The sequence below is a fragment of the Camelus bactrianus genome, chromosome 11 (assembly GCF_048773025.1).
Source record: "Camelus bactrianus isolate YW-2024 breed Bactrian camel chromosome 11, ASM4877302v1, whole genome shotgun sequence".
NCBI lineage: Eukaryota > Metazoa > Chordata > Mammalia > Artiodactyla > Camelidae > Camelus > Camelus bactrianus.
In genome coordinates this window covers 81,436,639-81,464,592 of record NC_133549.1, presented here as the reverse complement: position 1 = coordinate 81,464,592, position 27,954 = coordinate 81,436,639, and the positions used below count along the sequence as shown (strand labels likewise).

At 46.8% G+C, this 27,954-nt stretch overlaps 1 protein-coding gene and 1 long non-coding RNA gene across 3 annotated transcripts; one reads left to right on the top strand and one right to left on the bottom strand.

The window, feature by feature from the left end:
• Positions 1-31: 31 nt before the first annotated feature.
• LOC123619300 (uncharacterized) lies at positions 32-26,128 on the bottom strand. Of its 2 annotated transcripts, none has more exons than XR_012510347.1 (3): positions 22,145-26,128; positions 12,895-13,087; positions 32-2,104 (listed from the first exon to the last, which is right to left on the bottom strand). It is a non-coding gene; the product is annotated as an uncharacterized LOC123619300 (long non-coding RNA). The 2 variants fall into 2 exon arrangements; XR_012510348.1 differs by lacking the exon at positions 32-2,104 and having other exon boundaries at positions 11,388-13,087; positions 22,145-22,253; positions 23,547-26,128.
• On the top strand, positions 2,478-7,195 carry ZNF22 (zinc finger protein 22). Its single transcript, XM_074374401.1, has 2 exons — positions 2,478-2,736; positions 5,177-7,195. The coding sequence occupies exon 2, from the start codon at positions 5,266-5,268 to the stop codon at positions 5,941-5,943; it is 678 nt and encodes a 225-aa protein (XP_074230502.1). The 5' UTR covers positions 2,478-2,736; positions 5,177-5,265; the 3' UTR covers positions 5,944-7,195.
• Positions 26,129-27,954: the final 1,826 nt, after the last annotated feature.

Sequence of the window (27,954 nt, the reverse complement as noted above, 5' to 3'; positions counted from 1 at the left end):
CAAATGACAACCAAAATCTCAGTGGCTACAACTGCATTTATTTCTCTGACATGTTACAGGTGAGTGCAGGGGGCTGCAGCTGGGCTTATGGGGCTCTGCTCCACATGTCTTCTCATCCTGGGCTGAAGGCTGAAGGCACAGCCCCTACTTGGGACATATTATTCTCAAGGCGGAGGGAAAGAACAGAGTGGTGGCAGAAACACAGTGACCCAAAGCTGCTTCCAGGATGGGTTACACCTGGAGTTGGCCAACACTAGTCACGTGTCAAGTCAACATTAGCGGGGTGGGATATTGTTCACTAGGAGGCAGTGAAAGTCACACACCATTAAGCAGGGATATAAAATCCAAGAAGGGCGGAGCGAACGCTCAGGAACAATCATATGACAGGAATAGTGAAGGAGGTACTGCCAGCGCTTTCAACAGTACCTGGAACATAATTAGCACTCAGTTCGTGTTGACTATTATTATACTAACAAAGAAATGGAGGGCGTAAAACCCTGCCTGTTTTCTCTCTTTCTTTTTCCCCTTTTCCCCTTTATTCTTCCTCCTCCTCCCCATCCCTTATTTTTTTTCTATCTCTTGCCTTTCTCCATCCTTACCTCCTACTCTGTCCACACTTGGCCACTCACAGCCCTTTATTTCCTGGCTTTTCTATTTCTCTTAAAAATTCATCTTTCTTTAGCCAATTCTCTTCTTCTCTAATCTACACCTCTCTGGGCCTTCTGTAGCTGGCCCAACTGTTCTCAGGTACAGGAAAAAGAGATAACCCACCTTTATCTGGGACACTATATTATTTTTAATTCGTGACTCTCTTACTCAGAAAATTTTTGAAAAATATTTTCTTATTATTTTACTGGACATAAAGCAATCAGTCCCAGCAGTTCATTTTTATTTTTGAAACGCTTCCTGAACTATCTGTGGCCACTGTCCCCTACCTCAGCCCCCACCAGCCACTAGCATCAACAAACTGTAATCACAATTTAATAATAAAATAGCAATGTCTCATGTTTCTTACGTGTTACGCATTGTGCTAAGTGCCTAACATGATCTCATTTCATCTTTACAACAGTCCAGCTCCATTACTGAGCTGACATTCCTTGTCCAGGCCTCAGTCGGCTTCATGCTTTGCCATCTGCAGAGCAAGAAGTTCCAGCTTGAGATCTGAGCCTTTGATCTAGTCTGGCCTCTGCCATGAACTCCCTGTGTCACTTTGGGCAAGTTTCCCTCTCAGCCTCATTTCACTGATCTGCAAGACTGATATGAGGATCCCTGCTTCCTGAGACCACAGTGAAATAAAGATGAATGACCAGAGAATAGATGTAAAATCCCTTTGTAAACAGTGAGGCATCTTATAAATTCATTCATTCAACAAACACTTGCTTAGTGCGTGCTACCTTCTGAGCACTGTTTTTAACACTTACAACAAAGAACAAATGTTGGATTGTAACAGCTTTTTGCGCCACTGTGAGGCCGTGAGTTCATGCTAATAACATGAGAAGCCTTTGGAGGGTTTTGAACAAAATGAATGACATGATCTGACTTGGGTTTTAAGAGGATCATTCTGCAGCTGTGAGTAGACCGTAGGGAGACCAGTGAGGAAGCCAATGCAATAATCCAGACAGGAGATAAGAGCAGCTTCCTGGAGGGTATAGCAGTGGAGGTGTTGAGAGTGGCTCATTTCTTGATATATTTTGAAGATAGAGCCAACAGACTTACTGATGTCTTGGATTTGGGTTTGGGGTGAAAAAAGAGACCACAGAGACATCAAGATTTTTGACGTGAGCAACTGGAAAGATGGAGTTGCCATCAATGGTTGAGGGGAACAGGTTAGGTGAATACCAGAAGTTCCTCTGGGGGGTTGTTAGGTACAGGATGTCCGTTACACATGCAAATGGCACTGAGTAATCAGCTGGATATACAAGTCCCAGAGTTCAGTAAGATCTGCATCCCAAGGTCGGACTGGAGTTACCAGAACGCGCGTCTTCAGCACATACAGATGGTATCTGAAGCCGTTAGACTGGAGGAGTTCTGAACGCCAGGGAGGGCCCAGGAGAGGAGAGGTCATATGACCCGGCCCAGGCCAGGCTGGCTGGGGAGGAGGACCCTGTAAGAGATGAGGACCAGGAGAGATCATGACTAAGGAGAAACAAGGGGGTGTGTTGAAAACGACGGGGCTTTGGAGCTGAAAGACCGGTTTCAAGCCTGGGTTATCCACTTACACACTGTGTGAACTTGTGCAAACTTCTACTCTAAACCTTGGTTTCTTTAACTGTAAAATAAGTATGATCATTCCCATCTTGTAGGGGCTTTTTGGTAATAATTAAATAAAGTGACTCATGAAAAACAAAAGTACCTGCACATAATTAGTAAGTGCTCGATACTTGTGGAAAGAACTAAGCCCCGGAATCAGACGGGCTGGTTGCGTTTGAAAAGCCCCGACACACAGGCTGCGGCTCGCCTGCCCTGAAGGCCGCTCCCCCCTCACAAAGGGAGATGATCACAGATCTTGTGGTCCCGGGGGCCCCAGGACGCCTTCCGAGGGGTAGGAGAGGAAAACAAAACAACGGGAAGAAAGGAGTTCATTTTTTCCGGTAGGCCCGGGACCATAGAGGGTCGCTCCGCCAGGTTCCTAGAGCGGCGGCGGCGGTGGCGCTGACAAACTGCGCGGCCCGCACTTCCGGCGGCGCGAGGGTCGCCAGGCGAGCGAGCCACCGGAGGCGGCGGCCGGTGGGCGCGGTGAGTGGGCCCGGGGCGCGCGGCTCGGGGCTTGGGGGCCGCCCCGGCGCGAGGTGGACGCGGCGGGGCGACGCCGACCGGGCAACGGCGTGGCGGGCGCGGCTTCGGGCCTCCGCTCCCGGGCTGCCCGCGATGGCTGCGCGCCCGCCGGGGGCCGGGGGCCGGGGCGGAGGGAGCGGGGCGGGCCTGGCCTGTGGGAGCGACAGTCGGAGGCCTCGGGAAGGCGGAGGCCTTCATGGGATCCCCGGCGAGTTGAGGCCAGAGGAGGACGGGCCCAGGCCCCTGAATTCGCCTTCCTTATGCTGTTCACCAGGCGCGTGTCAGCATTGAACAGGCTGAACCAACGCCTGGGTGGCACGGGCCGTTCTGAGCGATTTACAGACATTGAAACTTGTAACTCCCTAATAATGCAGAAGCTTTATTGTCATTCCAGTTTTATGTATGAGGAAGCAAGCAAGCACGTTCCAGTTTCCCATCACTCAGGTTTACCTTAATAACCCACGCCTGCTGTGGAATTACGCTGATGACCAGAGCGCTGTACTTGGCATTGGAAGTTCTAGGGTCAGGTTGCTAGGAGAGGGGAACCTGGCCAGAGTATACCTGCCTTTCCTTAGCTGTAAAATGAAGGTAATCCCATAAACCTGCTCTGGAAAGAAATGAGATCGCCCAGTGACTGGCACACAGCCTCCCTGTTGGTATGATTTCTTCATCTGTAGTGTTCTAGCTGGGTTAGTCTTTGAGTTTCCTGCCAGAACTGACTTCCATAGTATGAAAAAGTAAATGTTTTTTTTTTTCAGCGTATTATTACCAGTACAGCTGTTTTTTAAAACACCGACATGTTTCTCACAAATGTCTCCTTGTAATAAATGTCCTATAAATATTTACTGAAGTTAAGAAATGAGTACCGCTCTCAGTGTTGTGTTGTATGCAGTTTGCTCTTTCTGATACTTAACTATGGTAGATATAATTATTAAATATCCGGATAAAATCTCAGCACTATGAGGCCTGGCATCTCAGTTATACAGTAAGTTGCAGAAAAGGCAAGAACAGTGATGTAATTTTTGTTTTCAATTATTTACTTTATAAGCTTGTATGCAAGAGACCCAGGGTAGTTATTCCCATTTTAAAGTCTGCTTCCTGACACAAGATGTGGAAATTAGTTCTAATAATTGTATTACCTTTGCAGACCTAGGTTCTCCCACATTGTCACCTATTTGGAGTTTGTGCATGTTTGCTTATGGCCCTTGTTTTAGGTAACCTTATATGTAATTAAATGAAATTAATTTGAAATTTTGAATTTTTGCAGCATTTGGGTATTTTAAAAATTCCTTCCTATTTTTACATGTAAACTTACTTTCTTCTCCTTTTCCTGTATTCTACCCACCACATTTTTGGGGGTAGGTGGTTAATTAGGTTTGCTTATGTATTTATTTTTAACAGAGGTACTGGGGATTGAACCCAGGACCTCATGCATGTGCATGCTAAGGCATGCTCTCTACTGCTGTGCTCTACCCTCTCCCCGACCCACTACCTTTTATTCTGCTGTTTCATTCCACTATCAAGTAAAAGTTCTGAGATTTTTCTTTCTCCAAAAAAAAAAAGAAAAAATCCTCATGTTTCAAGTTTTCCAAGAATTGTCTTTCTTGGATCATGGGAATCTAGAAGAAATAATAATGAAACATCTTTTCATTGACGTTTTCTTCATCCAGTATTTATTGAGTAGACTCACATAAGCTTTCCACTCCTTTTAGAGTAGTTCCTACATTCAAAACAGTTTATGCTACAAAGTTAGAGCTAAGTTATTCTCTATAGCAGTGAAAGTAGAGTGGCTAAACAAATAAGGATAAACAGGAATATTTAATAAAGTAATATGATTTGTCATTTCTTCCTAATTTGGGCACCTTAGTTAGTCACCAGTGAGTGAGTGTAAATTTAACACGGGAATAAATGTTAACACACAATGATATCAACCAATAATACCTACTTGAATCTATGTGAAATTGTTTTTTCTTCTTCTTTTTTTTAAATAATGATAATCTATTACCCAAATTTTGATTGTCTTTTGGAGTTATTTCTTTTATTCTCATTAAAATGTATTGTCTCTACTTTTTAATCCTTCAGAATTATATACTTATTTGTTATTGCCCAATATGAATTTATATTTCATACTATCACTTTTTTGTTGTTGTTCCAACACAGAAAAACTCCAAAGGTAAATTTGGTTAAAATTTGGTGGTATTTAATGAAGTTTAAACTCTGGAATGACTAGAATTATTTTGCGAGTATTTTTTTCCCCAGAATTGTCTTTGTTTTCATATATATATTGAATACATTTTAAATTTTAAAATGGATGAAATTTTGATGGGTTGAAGAGGTATTAAAGTTGAATAATTAACAAGTCATTTATAATTTGTTTTTTATTCTTTTCTTCCATACATAGAAAATTCTGAGCTGCATAGCTCTAGAAAGTGAAACATTCATTCAGAAGAAGAGCATAGACTCTCTTAAGAATACATTTGGCTCTTCACCATGCGGCTAGGAAAACCTAAAGGAGGAATTTCTCGGAGCTCAAGCCAAGGAAGAGCCTATGAGAGTCAGCGCAAATCAGGCCGGCAGCGGCCAAAATGGGGAGTGACTGTTCGATTTGACTCAGGCTTGAGCAGACTGAGAAGAAGCTTGGATGAGAAGCCTTACAAATGTACTGAATGCGAAAAGAGTTTCAGTCAGAGCTCAACTCTTTTTCAGCACCAGAAGATCCATACCGGAAAGAAATCCCATAAATGTGCAGATTGTGGGAAAAGTTTCTTTCAGAGTTCTAATCTTATTCAGCATCGACGGATCCATACTGGGGAAAAGCCCTATAAATGTGATGAGTGTGGAGAACGGTTTAAGCAGAGCTCAAACCTCATTCAGCACCAGAGAATTCATACTGGAGAAAAACCCTATCAGTGTGATGAATGTGGCCGATGTTTCAGCCAGAGTTCCCACCTCATTCAGCATCAGAGAACCCACACAGGGGAGAAACCCTACCAGTGCAGTGAATGTGGCAAATGCTTCAGCCAGAGTTCTCATCTCAGGCAGCACATGAAGGTGCACAAGGAAGAGAAGCCTCGTAAAACCCGGGGCAAAAATATTAGGGCAAAAAGTCACTTAGTATCATCTTGGAAAGCTGGTAAAGGAAGGAAGTCAGTGGCTGGTCTCCGCTAAGTAAAAGGCACTGCTTCAGTCCTCTCTTAAAAAAATAAGAAGCATTTCTTTTAGAACTGGAGATACTTTATAAAAATTCACTTAAATACTGTATCCTTTTCTAGCATGGAGAGGTTGGGAGTTTAATGACAGTGGACTGAGAGGAATTACATTGAGTCCAGCCTTCCTCATTTTTTATGTAATCTGGAGTACGAAGAACTGAAAATATGTTTTGAGAGAATGTAAGTTCCTTGATCTCATTTGAAGTTGCTTCCTGCATCATTTTGACAAACAATCATCATGTTTTGATGACACTTGTGTAAAAGTGTAGGAATTCCAATGACTACTCAGTTTTAGGAATTTCTGTGGAAGGAGTACTTAAAAGGGAGAAGAAATTAATTCCATTAGTTTTGGAGTTCTGCAATAGATGAGAGTTTATGTTTGTATAGTTTTGCAGTATATTAACCATTGGTTTGTTAGTATGACTCAAGATTCAACATATTAAAATTAATTCATTTTCACAGATTTTTTAATCAATAAGGTCCACCACTCTGTTAGTTTTCTTTTGTTTCTTTTCTGCTGCTTATGGACAGTTACTAATTAAAGGAAAAGAATTCCCCTCTTTTTCTCTAAATTCTTAGTAAGATGCTCTAGAAGCCAAAGAGAGAATTGAATTAGACCACAAATCTCCTCTTCCTCCTAGTTCTGATCTTTCTGGTGATGTTACACTCTGTCACTTGTTTTCCAGAAGTTGGAATGGATTTATGTTAGTCCATCACCATGTTTTTTACTTCTTTCAGGATTCTCTTGTGCTCTGACAAACTGAGCTAGCCTTTTACAGCTACATGAATAAATAACTAAACCAAAATTATTTTTCCAAAACAATCTCAACTTGTGAATTAAAAATCTACAATTTCCATGCCTCCCTGCCTTCCCTTTTGAGAGCTTCAGATAACTCTGGTTACCTTAAGTGTTTGCCAGCAGCAGACGTAAGGTTTTTGAAAAGTCAGTCACGTCAGTGCATTGTAGTTCCTTTGAAACCTAAGTTTTTTTCTGAGTTATATGAATTATTTACAAAACCAAACAAGTTTCTTATCTTTCATCAGAACAGTGCCAAGTGTTAAACATTCTGATCAGCCTTCAGCTCAGGTTTTAATTTCTGTTGAATGCTAACATTCTTCTGATTTTATATCTTTTATAATCATATCTGTTCCTGCTGTATTAATGACAGTTATCCATAAAAATAAAAAAAAAAGGACTATTTTGCATACTACTTTCTGTTAATTTTTCTCCTGGGAAATTGTTTTCATGATGTAGGCAACATCTAAAATCACAGCCTCCTGAAGAATCACTTATTTTGCCTATCTTTGATTGCCTCAGACTTGAACTTTGCCTCCCTCCTGGCCCTGCATTTGAGTGCAAGGTCATAGAAGATGGCCTTATTGACAACTATTTCATCCAGTAGGTTATCCACAAAGTATTTTGTCCATACAGGCATGTCTTGGAGATGTGGGCTCAGGTCCAGACCACCACAATAAAGGCAATAATCTCAATAAAGTGAGTCACATGAATTTTTTGGTTTCCCAGTGCATATGGAAGTTATGTTTACAGTATACTGTAGTCTGTTAACAGCAATAGCATTATGCCTAAAAAACAACGTATACACCTTAATTAAAATTATTGCTAAAAAAAATGCTATCATCTGAGCCTCCAGTGAGTCATAGCAATAACATCAAAGATCACTGATCACAGGTTACCATAACAAATATAATAGTGAAGAAAATTTGAAACATTGCAAGAATTGCCAAAATGGGACACAAAACACCAAGTGAACAAGTGCTGTTGCAAAAAAATGGCGCTGACACACATGCTCAACACAGGGTTGTCACAAACCTTCAATTTGTTGGAAAAAAAATCAGTAAAAGCACAGTGAAACAAGGTATGCCTTATGAAGTGATCACAGTTATCTTTTACAAAAGCCATTGTTTAGATTTTACTCTGATTTATGAGGTTGTCAGAGGCAGAGAAGCCATTAAGTCATCTGAAATTGTCAGTGGCAAAAGTATTACTCCCATAAATTTAAAGGTGAGTTCAGTTTTATTTTCACTGATTTAATACTCTTGAGAGATACATATAAAGGGCAAGAACCATCTAATAAGTTTCTAAGAGAAATTTTAAGAATTTGTATGAATTTTTTTGACAGGTGGTGGGAGTACCTCTTCAAAATGGAAATACATATCCACAGAGAGCATTTATTCCCAATGTTAAGGAAGCAAAGTGCTCTCATCTTGTTGAAAAAATAAATACTTGTTAAACACTGGGCATGTGTAAAAGACTGGTAAACAAAAAGCAAAGGTACCCTTTGTAAAAATAATACTAAAGTAAGTCATGAATATACAGTATGATTGCCATTCATCCTGGGAGAATCTACACCTGGTACAGGGAAGGACAAGATCTTGGAAGAGACGACACTTAGTTTAGGGAATAGAAACCCAAAATGTAGGAGCCAGGCAGCTACTGTAAATGAAGTGGGATGTGAGTGCTGTCAGCTGAAGTGCACAGCCCCACATGAGAGGATAACCCTGAGTCAGTCTTAGCTGATTGCTGCCATGCAGAGATTCTGGCCCAGGTACACCGGCTCTTGATTTTTCAAGAGACGCTAGAAATCCAGATTGTAAAGTTCACAACACGTCTTACCAGTTTGTCACACCGGAACTGTTTTGAAGGCTCCATAACTTGTTCCTGTGTTGGAGGAGGAGTGGCAGGGGGAAGAGTGCCTAGTGTGGTGAGAGGCAGAGATACATGATGGAGCAGAAGCTGTGTAGCACAGGGCAATCTGCTCAAAAGAGCAGCAAGTAGCTGATTCATTGACAGTCCAGTTTCATCCAAGAGTTGTGAGGGAGGGAGGGTGAGAGTGGGCCTCTAGGAGAGCCTTAAATACCCCTTGAGAGTGAAACAGTTTGATAAGATGGGCAGTATGAAGTTTCCCAGAGCATAGGTTAGAAGGTGATGGATGGTCCAATGGGAAATAACCAGCCAGAAGAAAAATCTGTAAGGCCCACTTGGGTAACTGGACCTACAAGGCTTCTCCTCCTGCCTTGAACCTCAAGTCTTACCTCCTTTCATTCCTTGCCTCATGCCTAATGGCAGTAACTCCAAACTGCTCTGTACCTTTGCTTGTTCTGCTTTGATCAATATCTATTCTGAGAGTTAGGCCTCCAGAAAGTAGGCTTTGAACCTTCCTTAGGTGTTCTTCCTTTAATTGGAAATCGTAATGATCATGTTCCAATCTCTCTCTTGTTCTCCCTCTGACCTAGGCAGTGAACTTCTGGCTTACAGTAGTCACTCAGTTGAAAGTTTTAATGAAGAAAGGCCAAGAAGAAGTACTGAAAGAAAGTTAGAGAAAGAGTAAGAAGTTCTGGAAAGTTTCCAGCCTGGCTGTCAGCTATCATGCCTACCTAGCTGGAGAGGCACACCTGGCACTTCTCTTTAAGTGGGTGATGAAAGAACAAATGTATACAACGCCATCAAATTTTAAGCAATCAGATTTTCATGGTCTGAGGAACCTGGGAAGACCACTTACCTCACCCTCCCCTAAAGTGGATGATTATTTTGTAATGACCAGACACTTCTTTTATACTGTTTGCATTATAAAATACATACACACAGGATCTATATAGTTCTATAAAATTGGTATCATTTTCAACTTTTAAACTGGAGCATCTTTAGGACTTGGCAGACTTTAAACTACACACACACTTTTTTTTTTTTTTTTTTTTTTTTTTTTGACTGTCAACTTTGTGAACAAGCAATTCCAGATCCTTCAAAAGTCAATGAAGTTTTTGGGAAGAGGTGTTAAGTTGGTGACTTGAAGACACTCTTTATGATTTGAAAGGTAGACACTTGGCTCAAGGAGACCACTTGGTGTCAATGATCATCAAGAGTACTCTTAGGACAGTCCAAGGAGGAAGAAATGTCTAAAGCAGGGTTGTAGAGTGGAGAGTCCAAGGAGGAGCAGAAGTAAGAGATACTGTTGTACTGGGGGCCAGGCCTGGAGGCACCACAGATTTGACGTGCAAGCAAGGCAGGAAAGAAGATAATGGAGGCTTCCGGCTTTGGTGACTGGGAGGGTTGGGGGAGAAGATGATTAATTTGCTTTAGGAAATGTGGATTTGGAGATGCTTGGAGTATCTGGGTGAAAAAAGTGTAACAGGAAATTGAATATCTGTGTCTGAAATGTAGAAGATACTGAAGAAGGAAATTAATTTCATTTGTGCCAGGTGTGTGTGTGTGTGTGTGTGTATGTATGTATGTATGTATGTATAATATATAAACACCAGAAATTTAATTCTGCCAGTTTTCAATGCTGAGAAGTCCAAGACCACAGTGTGCACAGATTCCGTGTCTGGTGAGACACATGTTCTGGTTCATAGGAGGCCATCTTTCTCTGTGTTCTCACCCATCAGAAGGGGCAAGGGGGCTGTCTCAGGCCTCTGTCACAAGGGCATTCATCCCATTTAGGAGGCCTCTGCCTTCTGACCTAATCAGCTCCCTAAGGCCCCACCTCCTAATGCCATCACCTTAGAGGTTCAGATGCCAGCATATGAATTTGGGGGGAAATAAATATTCAGTCCTCAGCACAGGCCTAGTAATTATTCCCCTCAGAGGAGTCTCTCATCTCACCCAGCATCCAGACAACAGAGCTTCCTTAGTGAGTAAAATGTTTTCTACTCAACCTTCTATTAGGGGCATAATCCATCCACAGACCTGGCTTTATGTGCGTTTATGTCTGCACCCTTGATCCTTCCTCTTCTCCCATCAAAAGGAGTGAAGCTCGGAAAGATGCTCACCTGGTTCTGTGGACCAATAGCAGGGCCCCCTCCCCCACAGCTGACACATTGGATCACAAACTGGAGCCCTGTTCACCCTTCCTCTTCACTCTGAGGCCTCTCCTTTTCTCTCTCCTGAGCCTGGCCAGACCATCCCACATCTGGGTGTTTGCAGAACAAGGGTGTTTGGACTGTGTGGTCTACATTTTGCCTGGACCAGGAGCTGTCATATCCTTAGCAGTTGCAACCTGCTTTGTTAACAGTGAGAAAACACATAGGCATTGAGCAAACAATAATCTTTTGTGGGGTTTTTTAGTGTAGTATTTTTTCATGCTTTCTATACGTGAAAAATAATTCTGCTTCTCTATTACTGTATTTTAAAGTATAATAAAATAAAATTTTAAAATAAAATAAATTTAAGAATTCTGGGAAGATGGCCATGGTCATGGACACATAGTTTTTGTCTTCCAGAATCTCCACATAAACACAGAGCATAAGGTATTAAAACCAAAACCCATGGGCAATATTGATAACAAGTTTAGATTACAAGGTATTCTCCCGTTACCACCAAATACAAGTGGGTGGATAACAGCCATGAGTCCTGCCCGATATCTCATAAGTCTGAGCAAAGTAGACTTAGCAAGTAAACAGATGCCTGAGGGCCTTGCGCGTGCTCAGTACAGTAGCAAAAACAGCATCCCCCCACTTCCCAGGAGAGCCCCACTCATGCGCGATACAGAGGCCTAATTAGGACCAACAGCAGTGCCTTGAGATTGTTCAATGCAGAAGTCAGGCAAGGACTTGCCACTAAATCGTAGAGGAACTTGGTTCATGCCACCAGTGACTGAGGCATAGATTTTAATCCTTGATTTCATCTTGGTTTTTAAAACTAATTCATCAGCTTTGCAGGCTATCGGGGTAGCAATTCATTATCTTGATGATGGATAAATAAATGAAAAAAAAGAAGCATCTAAACAGCCTTTCCTCTATGAACCATTTCAATGGGTGACCAAACAGTAGATGAAGGAAAGTGTCCCTTTACATTATTAAACCAGCTGATAAATGAAAAAGGAATGATGTAATTACAATAATCATCATTCTTCACCCCAAATGGATTAACCAATGTAAGCACTGAACATCATTGCTGCTAACATCTCAAAAATAGGCAGGTAACCTGACATTATTTGTTCCTTGATGAAAAAGCACATCAATATATAGGGTCTTATCAAACATCTTGATCCTGAGTCTGATCAAGCCTCTGAATACAGCTGAAAATCTGCAGGAAATGGAAATAAGAGAGGGATGGATTGAACTGCATCTTGAGAACACAGTCTGCAAAGTCCATACTGGGAAGTCCTATGGGGAAAGGGCCCAGGCTCGTCCATGGATACAGGATAAGAAAGAGAAAGGGGGTGGAGAAGGAACTTACAGACTAAAAGAGATTTAAAGACATCAGCACAATGAGCAAGCCTAATCTATAGGACCTAGAGAGGCACACCTGGGTGATAAGAACAATAAAGAAACTCAAGGAGAGTAATAACTATAAAAATCAGGACAGTGAGTACTTTTGGGAGGAGGGAGCTGGTTGAGATTGGGATGGGGCACAGGGAGGGTGTGCTGGCTTGGCTGGAAAAGTACAGTTGATTGGCCTGGATGGTGGTTACAAGAGTGTTCTTCTTTTTTTTTTTTTTAATGAGGTATAGTTGATATACAATATTATAGTAGTTTCAAGTGTTCAACATAGTAATTCAGAATCTTACAGATTATACTCCATTTAAAGTTATTTAAAATATTGGCTATATTCCCTGTGTTGTACAGTGTACCCTTGTAGCTTATTTATTTACTTTTAAATTTATTTTTAAATCTCAAAATATTTATGCTCAGTAAAAGCAGCCAGATGCTTTCTGCAGTACAGAAAGATGTCATTCATATTAAATGCTGTGTTATCTACAGTGGAAGAAAGCAGATTACTGTTTGCCTAATGACTGGAGGGAAGGAGGGAGGTGTGGATTACAAAGAGGCATGAGGAAACTTCAGGGGGCAATGGCTATGTTTTTAATCTTAATTAGGTTGATTTTCTGGGTATATACATATGTGAAAACTGAGTGAAATATACACTTTAAATATGTGCACTGTTTTGTACCTCATTTGTCCATCCATGAACTTGTGAATAAAGAAGCACAGACTGAATGATGTGGAGCAGTATTTCTCCCATCTTTGCTGGTGTTAAGATGCCCCTGGTGCTGTGGAAAGTCCACACTCCTGGTCCTGCTGCTGAGTCTTCCAGGAAGCACCAGGTGAATTGTGCTTTCAGCAAGGGCTACATGAATAAGTTTCTGGAAAACAAAAGTTACCAAAATTAAATCTAGAAAATATAAAACTCTGTGAACAGTTGTCTTTCTTGAAAGAATTGTGAAAGTTGGTCACACATCCACCTCGGGTGGCCTGAGATGCTGGTTCTTTTGAGTTGTTTGAAAGCTTGGCAGCTATTTTACAAAGGTAGCTTCACCCCACCCCAGCATCCACCAACACCCCCAGGATGAAACTGGGGCTTGTTTAAGTTTAAAACACACAAGTAAACATTCCTATAGACACAGAGCTTATTTGTTTTATACTTAGTAGTTTGTGTCTCTTAATCCTTTACCCCTTCTTGGCCCTCCCCCCTTCCCTCTCACCACAAGTAAGAACTAGTTTGTTCTCTATATCTGCGAGGCTATTTTGGTTTTATTATATATGTTCACTTGTTTTATATTTCAGATTCCACATGTAAATGATAACATCCAGTATTTGTCTTCTCTGTCTGACCTATTCCTCTAAGCATAATATCCTTCAGGTCATTCCATGTTGTTTCAAATGAAAAATGTCAGCGTTTTTTATGGCTGATTAGTAGTCTATTCTATATATATGTGTGTGTGTGTGTGTGTGTGTGTGTATAGTTGTATATATATACATATAAAATACATATATACATATATATATATATATTTTTTTTTATTTATTCATCTATTCCTGGACAGTTACTTAGATTGCTTCCATTTTGGGGCTGTTCTAAGTAATACTGTTATAAACATTGGGATGCAACTATCGTTTTGAACTGGTGTTTTTCTTTTCTTCAAATATATATCCAGATGTGGGATTTCTGGATCATATGATAGGTTTATATTTAGTGTTTGAGGAATCTTCATATTGTTTTCCATACTGGCTGCAACAATTTACATTCCCACCAACACTGCAAGGGTTCCCCTTTTTCCACTTCCTCACAAACATTTGTTATTTGTGATCTTTTTGATGATGGCCATTCTGGCAACTGTGATGTGATATCTCATTGGGGTTTTGAGGTGCATTTCTCAGATAATTAATGATGTTGAGCACCTGTTCATGTGCCTGTTGGCCATCTGGAGGTCATTTTCGGAAAAATGTCTATTCAGACCCTGTGCCCATTTTTTAATGAGGATTTGTTTGTTTGTTATTGAGTTGTGTGAGCTCTTTATATATTTTGGAAATTACCCCTAATCAGATCTGAATTGCAGATATTTTCTCCCATTTCATTCCTCACCTTTTCAGATTGTACATTGTATCCTTTGCTGTGCAGGAGATTTTCAGTTTGATGTAGTCTCAGTTGTTAATTTTTGCTTTCATCTCTTCTGCTTTTTGGAGTCAGCACCAACAATTTAAAACTAAATCTGACGTTAAGGAGCTCACTGCCTAGTCTTTCTTGGGGTTAAATTATTTCAGGCCTTCTATTCAAGGCTTTATCCATTTTGACTTCCTTTCTGTGTATGATATAAGATAAGCAGTCCAGTGTGTTTCTTTTGCATGTAGCTGTCCAGTTTCCCCACACTATTTATTGTAGAGACTGTCCTTTCCCCTACTGTGCATTTTAGGCTTCTTTGTTGCACATTTCTTGACCATACATGTGAAGATTTATTTCTGGGCTCTGTATTCTGTTCCATTGATCTGCATATCTGTTTATATGTCAATACCTTTGGGTCACTACATTTTTTGCTTGCTTTCTTCTTCTCTAAATACCACCTGGAAAACCAGCAGTGGGGCAGAGCCCGCAAGGGCTGTGGGCCCTTTTTCTGGAGTTGACAAGGGGCTATAGAGCCAGCTGGGCTCACCTGCAAGCCAGTTGCAGGATAAGACATGGGACTGGGGACCTGAGGTTTCCTAGAGTCCCAGCTTCCTGCCACTTCCCAGGCAAATACTGAGGCATATGCGGCCAGACTGCATCTCCTAGAGCTATGGAAAGAGCCCTGGGGGAGGAACTGAGGGCCCAGGGCAGAGCGACCTCCAGGTGTACCTTCTTTGAGGTACACCTCAAGAAGTCATCCAGGTAAAGAGCTCAATGGGCTCCCAGCCTGGGGATTTTGAAGATGCAGAAGGAGATGGTCCTGAGAAGAACAGATAGAGTCCAGTGTGGCTGAACCAAGGGGAGCAAGGCCAGGTGGGCTGCTGGCAGGAGGAGGGCCTTCAGGTCTGGCTGAGGATTGGGGCTTGTCCCCAAATGCCCGAGAGATTTCTTATGTGTTAGCACAGATACCCAAACAGATGTATCTTTTCAATATCCCTGTATTGGATCAAAGGGAGTGAGAAATGGAAGAAAAGAGCATGAATCTGGGACAGTGTCAGTGGTGGCCTGGACAGGGAGGGGGAGGGAGATTCAGAGAGGTGATGAAAGCATTTGAAGTTGGGACCCAGGGACAGAGGAGGAGCCAACTGCATGTGGAATGAGGAAGAAAGAGGGAGCAGACAGAGTCCCAGGTTCTGGTTTGAGCCCATTGGGAGATGGAGCTGCTGCAAGGATATGGGGAGGGGTGGGAAGAGAGTCCCAGAAGGCATCTTGGGGCCACTTAAACCTTGAACGCTTATGAGATTAGATCAGTTCTGATACACTTTATTTTTTCATGGACGTAGATTTGATTTACAATGTTGTATAAGTTCCTGGTGTACAACATACTGCTTCAGTTATACATGTATATATATTCTTTCTCATATTCTATTCCATTGTAAGTTATTACAAGTTACTGGATATATTTCCCAGTGTTACACAGTAGGTCTTTGTTGTTTATCAATTTTGTACATACTATTGTATACGTGTAATCCCACACTCCTACTTTATCCCTTCCCACCACCACTTTCCCCCCTGGTAACCACAGATTGTTTTCTATGTCTGTGAGTCTGTTTCTGTTTTGTAAATAAGGTCATTTGTATCACTTATTTGTTTGTTTGTTTCCACATGTAAGATATAAATTTATCTTACTCTGAATTACTTCACTAAGTATGATAATCTCTGCATGCATTCCATTTACCTGGAAATAATATTATTTCATTAATTTTTTATGGCTGACTAGTAATCCATGGTGTGTATAGGCCACATCTTCCTTATCCATTCATCTGTCGATGGACATGTACTTTGCTTCCACATCTTGGCTGTTGTAAATACAGCTGCTGTAAACATTAAGGAGTATGTCTGGGAAACCTAGAAATTATCATATTATGTGAAGTAAGTCAGACAAAGACAAATTATATGTGATATAAATAATATGAGGAATCTAAACAAATGAGAAAATGAATATGACTTTATAATGAAACCACTGGGAAAAACTGCTTCCCAGGGGGTTTCAAGCAAGCGGCGGTACACGGATGATGAAAAATACTCTGTTCATGATGACCCAGACGCTATTTATACTGCACTTGGAACTGGATAAAACCTGACAGCAAGCCTGAGACTTGGGGAGAGTCATTTAAGAGTAGGAACAGGAAGGAAGTAGCAAATAACATTGACAAGCCCAATGGTGATGGCAGCCATCATCTGACTGTCAGTCCCTGGGCCACTATGGGTACAGCCAGAGAAATTGAGCCAGACAGGCTAAAAGGGACAGTCTCCTGCCTCCAGCACAGTGGCACTGAGTGTGGACAGTGAAGCCAGAAACTGTGTGATCTCAGCTCCAGCCCTGCTACCTGAAGGCCTTGAGTCATGAACTCTGACCTCCTAACCAGGGCCTCAGCCCCTCTCGAGTTTGCTCTGGAAATTAGAAACCCTCAGACCTCAGGATGCTCTTGTCCATCCCTCCTGTGTGGGGGAAGTTTTCTGCTGGCCACACAGAGTGTGCGAACTGGCATTATCACACACACATGCACAAAGACACAATCACAAAGACACACACATACACACACGTGAACCACTGTACATCTGTACATTGAATAAGGATGATGGGGGGATCATAAGAGGAACAGACATGGAGGAGGAAGTCAGAGGAAGATAACTTGGGTCACAGGCAACACCTACAGGTGACATCACTCTCCAATTTCTTAGGCCTTATTCCACTTGCACCTGAGGACATCCCTAGAAGTACTTGGTAGAATCATTCCCACTGTGCAGCTGGGGAGACACACCGGCCTGGACACACACTAGGGCTTCCCCAGGATGGAGAATAGGTAAGAATGAGGAGTGCAGTCTGGAAGCCAGGGCATCTCCTCACAGCTGCATGCAGACCCTCTCAGCAGCAATAGGGATGGCGGGGCTGCTGTAACTGTGGAAGAGTTGGGTTTGCATGGTGAAGGCGGTGAGCAGGCAGCAATCCAGAGGGCTGTGTGTTCAGGTGTTGTCTGAGGAAGGGGTTCCAGGAAGTGGACCGCAGGAAGTCACATCACATCCTTAACAGACCCCAACCGAAATGGAACCTGGTTACCAGGCACCCACATTCAAGTGATGGCCCCAGAGCCAGTGCACTTGGCTGGAGACAGTTGAAGACACAGGATGTTCTCCTCTTGTTTCCCGGTCTCCCGGGGCTTCTCCGCCAGGAAGCCCTGGACTGCGAGGTTCTTCGGTGGCTGTAGGCGTCTGTGGAACCCTCCACCCAGGCGCCTGTGGCCTATTTTGAGGAGGTCACCTAAGGTAACGCAGGGTGGCCTGGAGAAGGCCAGTCTGGGACTGGTCTCCATAAGTGTCCCTCCCTGGACAGACCCACTTCCCTCATCTCGATGTCGGAGAACGGGGACTTAAGGGGAGGTGTCCCCGCTGGGAAGGAATGGCTTATTGAATGCTTGGTAAACTTGTGGTCCTTTCATGGCCGCACGCAAGGACAGGGCTGATAAGGGGGAAATAAGTGTCCTTAGGGGCATCTTCCCTGTGTCAAAGGGAATACAAAGCCCCCAATTTGTCAGCTTTTCTGCCCCTGAAGGAGGTCTGTGCAGACAGCGGTGAATGTGTGTCAGGACTGGAGATGACTTATGGGTCGGAGAACCAGACAGGGCTCTGAGGCTCCTGCCAGGCCTCTGAGCCCTGTATTTACAGGACTCAACACACGGGACGGGACAGGACCTGGTCCATGGAGATCCCCGCTCCACCTCCCTGCAGGAGGCACAGGTGCCCCACGACAGCAGCAGAGCCCAGGACGTGCTCAGGGTGAGTGCGAGCGAGGAGACTCCATACCCAGGAAGCCCCAGGCCCCCTGCTGCCCAAGGGTGCCTCTTAGAGACCTGCTGGCAAAGGAATCTAATGCCCCATCTCCCCCACCTGCCCTCACAGCCCAGGACCTGACTTGGGCAGATGCAAAGGCAGTGACCAAATATGAGTGTGAAACTCAGAAAGAGACTTGGACAGAACTTCAGTCTATGTAAAGTCAAGGGTATTTCCGAATTTTCTACACGTTGCCCTGATTCTTCTCCATCCCGACGTGTCCACATTAACCTGAAGATCCTGAGCCCTCCCACCCCAGGCTCAGCCGCTGGTTTCTCATCCCTAGAATGGGATGTGTGACAGCAGGCACAAGGATAAAGTGGTGCATGCAGGGAGGGGCCGGCACTGCGGTGCTGACACAGGGATCTGAGACACTGACGCATTTCATCATCACCCATCTCCCCTGGTACTGGTGATGCCGAGTATCTTGGATCTGCTCAGGGCTCCCCTGTTCCACCTCAGGCACAAGAGCTTGAGGCTTGAGGATTCGGTCTAACCTCCAGCCCCAAGTGCCTGGGGGTCCCCGGTGCTGCCTCTGATTCACGTCATTCCTCTTTCCAACCCAGGGGGGAGCTGGACCATCAGGGAGCAGGGATGAGGCCTACAGGGCGTGGAGCCTCCAGCGACACAGGCTGGAGAAGCTGGTGGCAAAGCTGGTGCCTGCCGTCCTGGGCGGCCACCCCTCCTATGTGAACACATTTCTGGGCAGTTATCGAACATTTGCCACCGCCCAGCAGGTGCTGGACCATCTGTTCCGAAGGTGAGCACTCTGTCTTCTTGGGACATTGGGGACCTGGCCACCTACCAGCAGTGCCATCAGGCATTGTTCCTCTAACTCTCTAAGCCTCAGTTTCCCCTCTGCACACTGGGGTCAAGAGAGGATCAGGCCCTAGGAGGGTAGGAACAGAGGGAGACCTTCATGGAAGGTGCTCTCCGGGGACCTGGCTCACGGAAAGGGCAGCTGGCAGGGCTGTGGTTGTGCGAATTTGTCGTTGTCCTCCTGCCCAAGAGCTAGCGTCTGCCTCCTGTGTCACTGGGACTTTGGCCTTGGGTGGAACTGTTTTCCCATTTCAAAGGGGATCTGTGATGCCATTAGCTGTCCCTGTCCTGGGAGAGTGAGAGCAGGGATCCCTGGGAGGGACAAGTGGGGTCCCAGGCCCACTCAGATGTGCGCTGTGGGGCCGGGTGGGCTCACTCACTCATTCCCCCAATGTATAGGAAGGGCCCCCAGGGACAGGGGCTCTTCTAGGAACAACCATCATTTAATGCATCGAGCAGACATCAGCCCTGCCCTCCAGGGCTTCCATTCTCTTGGGTGTCACACTGTCACACAAGACAGCACATCCAGCTAGTGTGCTCGGGACAGTACATGTGACACCTTCCTGCTCTCCTGTAGATACGGATGCATCCTCCCTGTTATAGAAGAGGATGGGGGACCCCTGCACGAGCTGAAACAGTGAGTCTCTTGGATTGAAGCGGGAAGGACTACATTCCCAAACAGTGTGTGAAGCTCTGGGCACTCTGGCTGGTCCAAGGTGGGCGGAATCCAGGATCCCACATATCCTGCGAGTCTGGCTTGAGAGCAGAAGTCCTAGGGCTTCCCCTGGCAAAGAGGAGACGAGACCCAGAGAGCTGTGGGTGGGACTGTGGCACTGTGAGGGGCATCTGGGAGGTCAGAGGACAGAGTCAAAACTGAAGAAAACCCACAACCATCCCCTATCCATCCCATCTCTGCCCACACGCCCTTTGGGAGACACAGAACACAACGGGTGGAAAGCATCCTGCCCACCATCTACTGGAGCCTCATGGTGGGGACTCAGCTGCTGCTCAGGGGACCCAGTGAGCCTCAGGGGACAGGTGAGCACATCCTGATGATGCTGAGTGGCAGGGGCAGAAGGAGACCCAGGCAGGGTCCCTGGAGGATTCTGCAGCCAGCAGGTGCAGGGGCTAAAGTCTGAGGAGTGAGGAGGCCCGTGGGAAGCCTGGAAGGCCGACATAGCCTGTGTGTTCCCTCCTGGCTCAAGCACTCATAGAGCAGCTCCTGTGTCCCTTAGAGGGCAGTGCCCAGAGCGCACAGCCTGCCTGTCCTCTCAGAGGTGCCATCCAGTGGGGAGAGGCAGGGAGAGGGACATAGCAGTGTGACAGGTGTCCCTGAAGAGGTGGAGAGGTGCTCACAACATTTAGCCAGGGCTGTCTGTTCAGAAGGCTGGTAGCAGTGCCTCCACTGTGTCCAAACCTGCTTCTGCCCACACTGCCAGCTGAGATGGGACATGGAGCAGAGCCGGCCTCTGGATGGGCAGGAGCCAAAGGCAAAAAGGCCCAGGTCTCCACAGGTCAACCCTGGTAGCCCAACATATAAGAAAGGCGAAGTCTCTGACTCTGGAGTCCCCCTGACTACCCCCAGGGCCATGGCCTCCATCCTGAGCACCTGGCTGTTCCAGTACCCAGATGATTTCCACCACCATCCAGAATTCCCATGCCTTAAGACCATTGTCACTTACATAGAGCTCAGCATGGCTGGCTCAGACCTGGAGCAGCAGGCCCACCTCCTCCTGACACAGCTGGAGCAACTGGAGCTCCCAGAGGCAGACAGTGATGGTGAGGATGATGCAGGGTGAGGGATCTGTTGGGTGGGCGGGGGGAAGGCACTGGACCACACAGAGCAGAGTCTGGGAAGACTCCCTGGGGGTGGAATCATGGAGTGAGATTTGATTGAGTAGCAGTGAGGGCTCCCCTGGCTTTGGGAGACACGTGGGAAAGCAGTCCTATTGATAAGAGTTTCCCTTCTTGGAGCTACAGCACCAGCTCCAGAACCCGCTGGGGAAACCCCTCTGCATGGAGAGCCAGCTCCAGCTCTCCTGCCTGCAACAACACCAGAGCCAGAACACAGGGACGCACTGTAAGTATCAGTGCGACTCTGCAGCCACCCATCACATTCAGGGCCTGGACGCCCACAGTTCTTGAGGTGTCTGTGATTTACAATTCCGGATTATTCTTAGAGGTGATAACATATTCCTTGCGGCCTGTTGTGTCTGTGTTTTATTCTTAATATAAACATCAAAGTGCCCTACATGTCTCTGTTTGGATAGACTCACTCCTCTGCACCAGACACACAGGGCGGGGATGTGGACAAGTGACCCCAGCACGTTCCCACTCTCTCCCTGAAGGTCCTGTGTGGCAGCGGCCTCTGCTCCCTTGTCTGCTGTGGACCCAGGGCCCAGCTCAGGGCCTCCATCAACACTCCCTGAGACCCCACCCTTGGTAAGTGGCCGGTCATGTCATGATCAAGACAAGGACTTAGAAGGCAACCCCAAATTTTGATCTTAGAGGATTGGTTTTTGTCCAGCAGTAAGACTGATGTTGTGTTTGTGTGAATGTTGCCTGTTTGTCCGACATCCATGGAGCCAGCAGCTCACATGCCATTCCCCATACGGCCACCAGAGGGAGGGGTGTCACTGCTTCTGAGAAACACTGTTCCATTCCAAAGTGCTCCTTCCCAATTTAGCCCTCCTCAGAACATGTTTTAGAGAGTGAGGATTTCTTTAAGCTATAGAGGTTTGGTTTTTTTCTTCAATCTCGTTTCAGGTCTAAGCTCAATACACTCTAATTTACAAACAGAATTTGGACACTGAGTGGACGTTGTCCCTTGGGATACACAGACATGTGTTATTCTGTGTCCAGCCCCCATCTGTGTCCACCTCTGTCCCTTCCTCTCTCCCTACAGCCGTCTGTGTTTGTAAATATCTATTTAAATAAAAGACTTTGACAATCAGTGCAATGTAGTAGAGATATTTTAATTCATGTTGCCTTGTGTGCGTGTGATGTAGATTTGGGTAGAAAGAGGTCTGCTCACAGGACAGTGGGGTTGTCCCTGAATCCCTAGGAGACAATTAAAGTGGGGCAGCAGGTCTCAGTGGGAGTCACTCACCGGGGAAGATCTCCTGCTCAGCACAGCCAAGGTGGGTCCTCATGGACTTCTATCCCCAGAGCACTGAGTCTGCTTTCGCCTGGGGCGCTTTGCTACAATCCTGTGTATCCTAAAGTGTCAGAAGAAAGAACAGTGATGATAAGAACTGTGGGAGAGGGACAGGTTTTGATTTCAATTACCTGCTCCTCTACCTACAACGGCTTTCCTTGGATTGTATTATAACGAACGCTCAGCCACGTGGGAGCAGAGTCTATGCATGGTTTTGAGTATATTACAGGTCTCCAGCCCAGCACTTGGCCAAGAAGATGGACGTGTATTGCTGAATGAATACAGTTGCGAGGGAAGATAGGACAGGTTCGGGAATGTATTTGAAATGGGGGCTCTCCTGGAGCTGTCCCGACAGGAGGTCATCATACATAGGCACCTTCCTCACCTGCCAGGCCCTTTACTCCTGAAGACCTTCCCACAGAGCCCCTCAGCCAGGACCCACCTGATCCCAGGGCTCTCCCACGTCACATCTCAGCAGCTGCTCTCACTTCTTTTCTCATTTTGGCCCCTTTGACTGTCCTAATGTGTGGCTCTGCACTCTCGGTCTCAGGGGACACCTCGGATTCCCTCAGGGATCCAAAGTCAGAATATTAGATCCTATGGACCTGAAGTTTCACGATGGGACTGAATTTAGGAATCAGTCACCACATGGAGAAACACCGCTCTGCATGACTGTCATAATGGGGGAGGGGGTTTCCCTTGAACAATCTATGTTAAAATCCATGGCATAAAAGAAGCATGTTTTCCTTGCAATGAGCATCCCTACTAAATTGAGCCATTTCTCTCATGAGGTTCTATAAGGCCTGACGCACAGCATGAGGAACAGAGGGAAGTGATACTGTGCTATAATGCGATATATAATGGTGTGATACTTCTAAACATTGTTATTAGCCAGTTGGGCTAGAATTATTTTTAAAAGAACATTGTTTGAATATGACCCTTTAAATTAGTCGTGTTTCCATGAAATTCAGAAGATGGTGGTGAATTCATCCATTTCCTTCTCGGCATTCATTGAGATGCTCCTGTTTTTTCTCCTCACACTCTTAATGGAATGGAGTACAGTCATGCATTTTTCTAGGGTGAAGCCATCGTGCATTCCAGGAATCTTTCCCACTTGTTCATGGTGGGCAATTCTTCTTACACAGATGGATATGAGTGGCTAGTATATAGGTACATTTCTGCCCTTTCTGCCTCAGCTCAGCCTTCCTGAGCCCTGGTAGGGTGGCCGGTGATGGCCAGGACACAACACTGAACCACAGAGGTTTCTGCCTTCTCATTAGCCATGATCATTGTTCTTACTAACCCCTGATGCTTGATTTACACAGTCATGACTGTCAGACAGACTTGCACTCACCCGTTCCCCACCTCGTGTCTCACTCTCCACTCGTTCCTTCTGGGAGTCATTCACTTCTTCCTTCATTCCACCCGTCCTCACTCTCAGTGACAGCCTGACAGCGGCAAACTGTCTGAGTCTCTTGGATCTGAACACAATGTTATTTTGCTTTTACTCCTCAGTCATGGCTGAGAAGGAAAAATATATGGACATTCCTGTGATGTGTCCCTTCACATCTGAGATGTCTTTCTGAAGTCATGAAGTCAGTGGCAGCCTGGCCTCGCACAAAGGTGGCTCACTTGGACCACTGGGCCCTGGCTGGGCTGAGAAGCATCCGTGCAGATGGGGCACTGCCCTTGGAGGGGCATCAGCAGGGCCCTCGCGGGTCAGGGGGCAGGGGAGGGGAAAAAGTGGCAAGAGCCTCTCCTGTGGTTTCCATGGGGAGCAACAGGGAGGCAGGACTAGCAGGTGGGAGGAATCGGCATCTCTGGGTGGAGGGGCTGCCCCTACTTGTCTGTCCCGGCCCTGGGTGTGCTCACTGGCATCTTCTACTGTCTCTAGGAACTGACTAGCCCTGGGAGGGGCAGCCCCTCCAGGGTCAGTGGACCCAGAAGTCAAAGTGCCAGAAAACACACAATAAAAAACGGCTAGCACTCATGTCCAAACCACAGGCCTCCTCCGTTTCTGCATCCATGGAGTGTGGGATTGGTCTCAGTGGCACTCCAAGGCCCAGCCCTGCACTCTCAGAGTCCAGCCAGCTCCCAGGACCTCCCCAGATTCTGGTCCTAACCGTCTGGGGTCAGCAAGGCAGCCATGCCAATACCCAGCCCTGCAGCTCAGGCATTTCAAGGCCAGCGGGTCACCTGGGGCCTCTGTGGCACATGAGAGCAGGCCGTGGTGGGGCTGCTGGCTCAGCCTCCAGGACGGACTTCACAAAATGGCCAGGGGGCTCTGGGCTGGAATAATGCAGGCTTGTTTGCCAAGGGGAAGGACGGGGGTAACCGAGTCAGAGCACAGACTGCCAGTGCCTGGAGAACCATGCTGAGGCCCAGCGCCGACGGGGTCGGCAACTGGGAGGGCGCATCCTGCCGGGATCCTGTGAGATGGTGGCTGGTGATTAATGCTGAAGCTCACACTGCCCAGAAGGCTTCTGGAAATAAACATGCTCTCATAAACACAGGAACATCCTGAGAAGACAGTCAAACGAGGCTGCGAGACAAACGCGGGGCACGCGGCCCACCGCCCATCAGAAAGCACCCCTCACACCCACTCCCCTTGTCACCACGGCTGCCTGGCCTGTCAGTGGTGACAGCGAGTGGCCTGCTTTCCTGACCGCTTGGCCAGTGGCCAAAAGTCAGGGCTGAGGTTGGCACTTGTTCACCAGTGCTGTCCAGGGGACAGCAGGTGCCACAGAAGGATCTGCGGGGCCTCCTTGTGTCTGGCCAGAGGGACAAGATCTGCAGAGGGGTGTGGGGGTGCTGATCCTGCACCCAGGAAGTACACTGGCTAACTGGCCATCCTTTCCTGGAATCCCTGAGAACCAGCAAGATGGGGACCTTGACATTGGGGGCCGGACTGAGCCACCCCATGTCTCTTCTGAGTCTTGTCTTTCTGCCTGTCCTCCTGACAAGGTGGCGCTCTGAGCATTTTCATCTGGAGACAGGAAGACAGAGGCTCACAGGGGCAAAGTGACCTGCCCAAGGCCACACAGCCACAGCCAGGAGGGGCTCAGACTCCATGTCCAGCCCCTTCCCACTGGGACATGGCCTGTAGCTGCAGAAGGCCCCAGCTGCAGCCCACAGAGGGTTCTCGGGAGTCATTCTGACTCCAGAACCAGGGAGAGCAGGAGAGCCCCAGGCCCCACATCTGCAACTGATAGCTACTGATAAAAAAAAAAAAAAAAAAAAAAATAGGCATATCCAGAGCGGCCCAGGGCCAGAGTATCGTTCTTGAAGGCAGAAGGTGAGTCAGCTGGCCTCCTTCTTGCCAGGGTGGGTGGGATCCTGGTCCTCAGCCCCTGACACAGCACTGGTGCATTTGGGGGACCCCGCAGCCCTTAAAACAAGCTCCTGGACCCCCTTGCCAGTCACTTGGCATACCTTCTCCCTTCTGGCTGCCAGGATTTCTTCAATATTCCTCTTCCCATCCAGGTCCGAGAACCACCCCAGGTTGTCGAGGGTGGTGTGGTGGGTCTGGCAGCCAGGACAGGTCACAATGACCACACCCTGGTGATAGGCAAGCTTGGAGATATGCTTGGAGTACCTAGTCCCACAGCCAATGCAGGTGAAGACTAGCTGGTAGTGCGCGGGCGCGGGTCCCTTGTCGGAGCTGGAGGGACGCCAGCCCCAGCCCCAGCCCCAGGCCCGCCTTCTCCCTGCAGCCTCCAGGCAGGCACCGAGCCCCCAGTAGCCACCTCAGGCCAAGCCTCCAGTAGTCGCGCGCCTCTCAACAGTCTCGGCAGGCGGCTCAGCGCTGTCCACAGCAGCCCGCCCGCAGGCCCCACCCGCCACGATCTGCGCAGCGGAGACCGACCCCCGCCCCTGCTCTCCCCGCGCGGCAGAGGCCGCCTCCGGACCAGACTGTCCAGCCGCAGCCGAAATCGCCCCCCGCCCCATGCCCCGGCTCGACGGCGCGGCAGAGAACGACCCCCGACCCGGCTCTCCCCGCCACACCTCTCCCCGCCTGGCTGAGGCCGCCCCGCCCCGGCTCTCCCCGCCCCAGATCTCCCCGCCCAGCCGAGGCCGGCCCCCGCCCCAGCTCACCCCGCACAGCCATGACCGCCCCAACCGGGCTCTCTGCTCCTGGCCCAGCCCTTCCCCTGCCCCTACTCCGCAGATTTCTCCCCTCCTCTTCTGGCCCTCCCCGCACGGCCCATACCGCCCCTCCCACCCGACCCTAGCTCTGAGCTTGACCCAGGCCACGCCTTCGACCCCTTGGAAGCAGGCTTCCCTAGGCTGTTGCTTTAAAGATGGTTTTGAAGGAAAAAAAAGGAAAAACAGAAAAGAACATAAATACAAAACAGAAACAGACTCATACAAATAGAAAACAAACTTGTGGTTGCCAACGGGGAGGGGCGTGGGACGGGACAGACTGGGAGTTGGAAATGTGCACACACTGACAGGCAGATGCAGAATAGATGAACAACGTTATACTGTATAGCACAGGGAAATACATACAAGATCTTGTGGTAGCTCACAGCCAAAGACATTGTTCCAATGAATAGGTGTATGTTCATGTATCACTGAAAAATTGTGCTCTCCACGGGAAATTGACAAAATTATAAAGAAAGATTCATTAATTGCCCAAATACCTGTCTATATAAATCAACCTTTTGAAATAAAATACCAAAAAGTGGAGGGGGAAATAAAAGCTGCGGATTATTTCCATAGCATCCCGGTGTGTTTGACGACGTGGAATGACCCTATTTGTTCCTTCAGCGAGCATTCGTTGAACGCCTCCTATGCGCCTGATACTGTGCCTGGTGCCCAAGAAATCTTCCCTGTCCTGAAAAAGCGTACAGTCGGACATGGAAATGAGCAGCTACAGCAGCGTATGAGCAGTTCTGTCATACTCACCCGGGCCCCGCTAGTTCAGACATGATCACAATTTGGGGAAGGACTGAGATAAGGACTGCATTCGTGGTAGTCTAGAAAGCATGTCGTCTAAGCAAACTGAAAGACAGAGCATTAAGCATTCCTCCACCTAAAAGTACAAATGGCTTCAAGGGCCCTAAGAGCATCCATTGACATGCTACAGCAGTGAAGGCAGAATCCACTTTAAGGAGCAGAGAACACACAAAACACTCACCTTACAAGGGCAAACCTCTGACTGCCCCGTTGCCATCCCACTTGAGGGAGTGGGACCTATAGGAAGGAAAAGTGACCTGAAAGTAAAAAGGTAAGTGGTAATATGATAAGGCTGAGAAAGGGCCAAATGAGCAGCCGTGGCAATGACACAGTAGCTTCTGTGAATCAGTGTCATGTGAGCTGCCTGAACATGTAAACCGCAATATCTCAGTGGCTTAATACAATCCCGGGCTTTTCTTCACTTGCGTAACGTCCAAAATGGGTTTATCTTCCTTGGTGGGTAGCTTTTCTCCTAGCCAGAGTTCGGGTTCCAGGTTCTTTTTATCCGCTGAATCGATCATCTTCGACATATGGCTTCTCAGCTCTCAAGGACGTGAAGGAGTACGTATGGGAGATCTTTATGGGCTGCGCTGAAGTTCACATGCCACCGTTAGACCTCAACACCTGACCAAGCCCGACTGCGAGGGAGGCCGGGAAATGGAGTCCAGCTGCATCTGTGCCCACGAACAGGAGGCAGTGACCTTGGTAAGCAGCTAGGCCAGAGCGCCACACGGAGCTAGAGGTAGAGGCCAGCTCCCTGTGGGTGGGCACCCTCTCTCGGCCTCACCTTGCTATCTCTGATG

Bases quoted from the DNA above. Each gene is read 5' to 3' on its own strand.
- ZNF22 (XM_074374401.1), top strand. From the start codon at position 5,266: ATGCGGCTAGGAAAACCTAAAGGAGGAATTTCTCGGAGCTCAAGCCAA.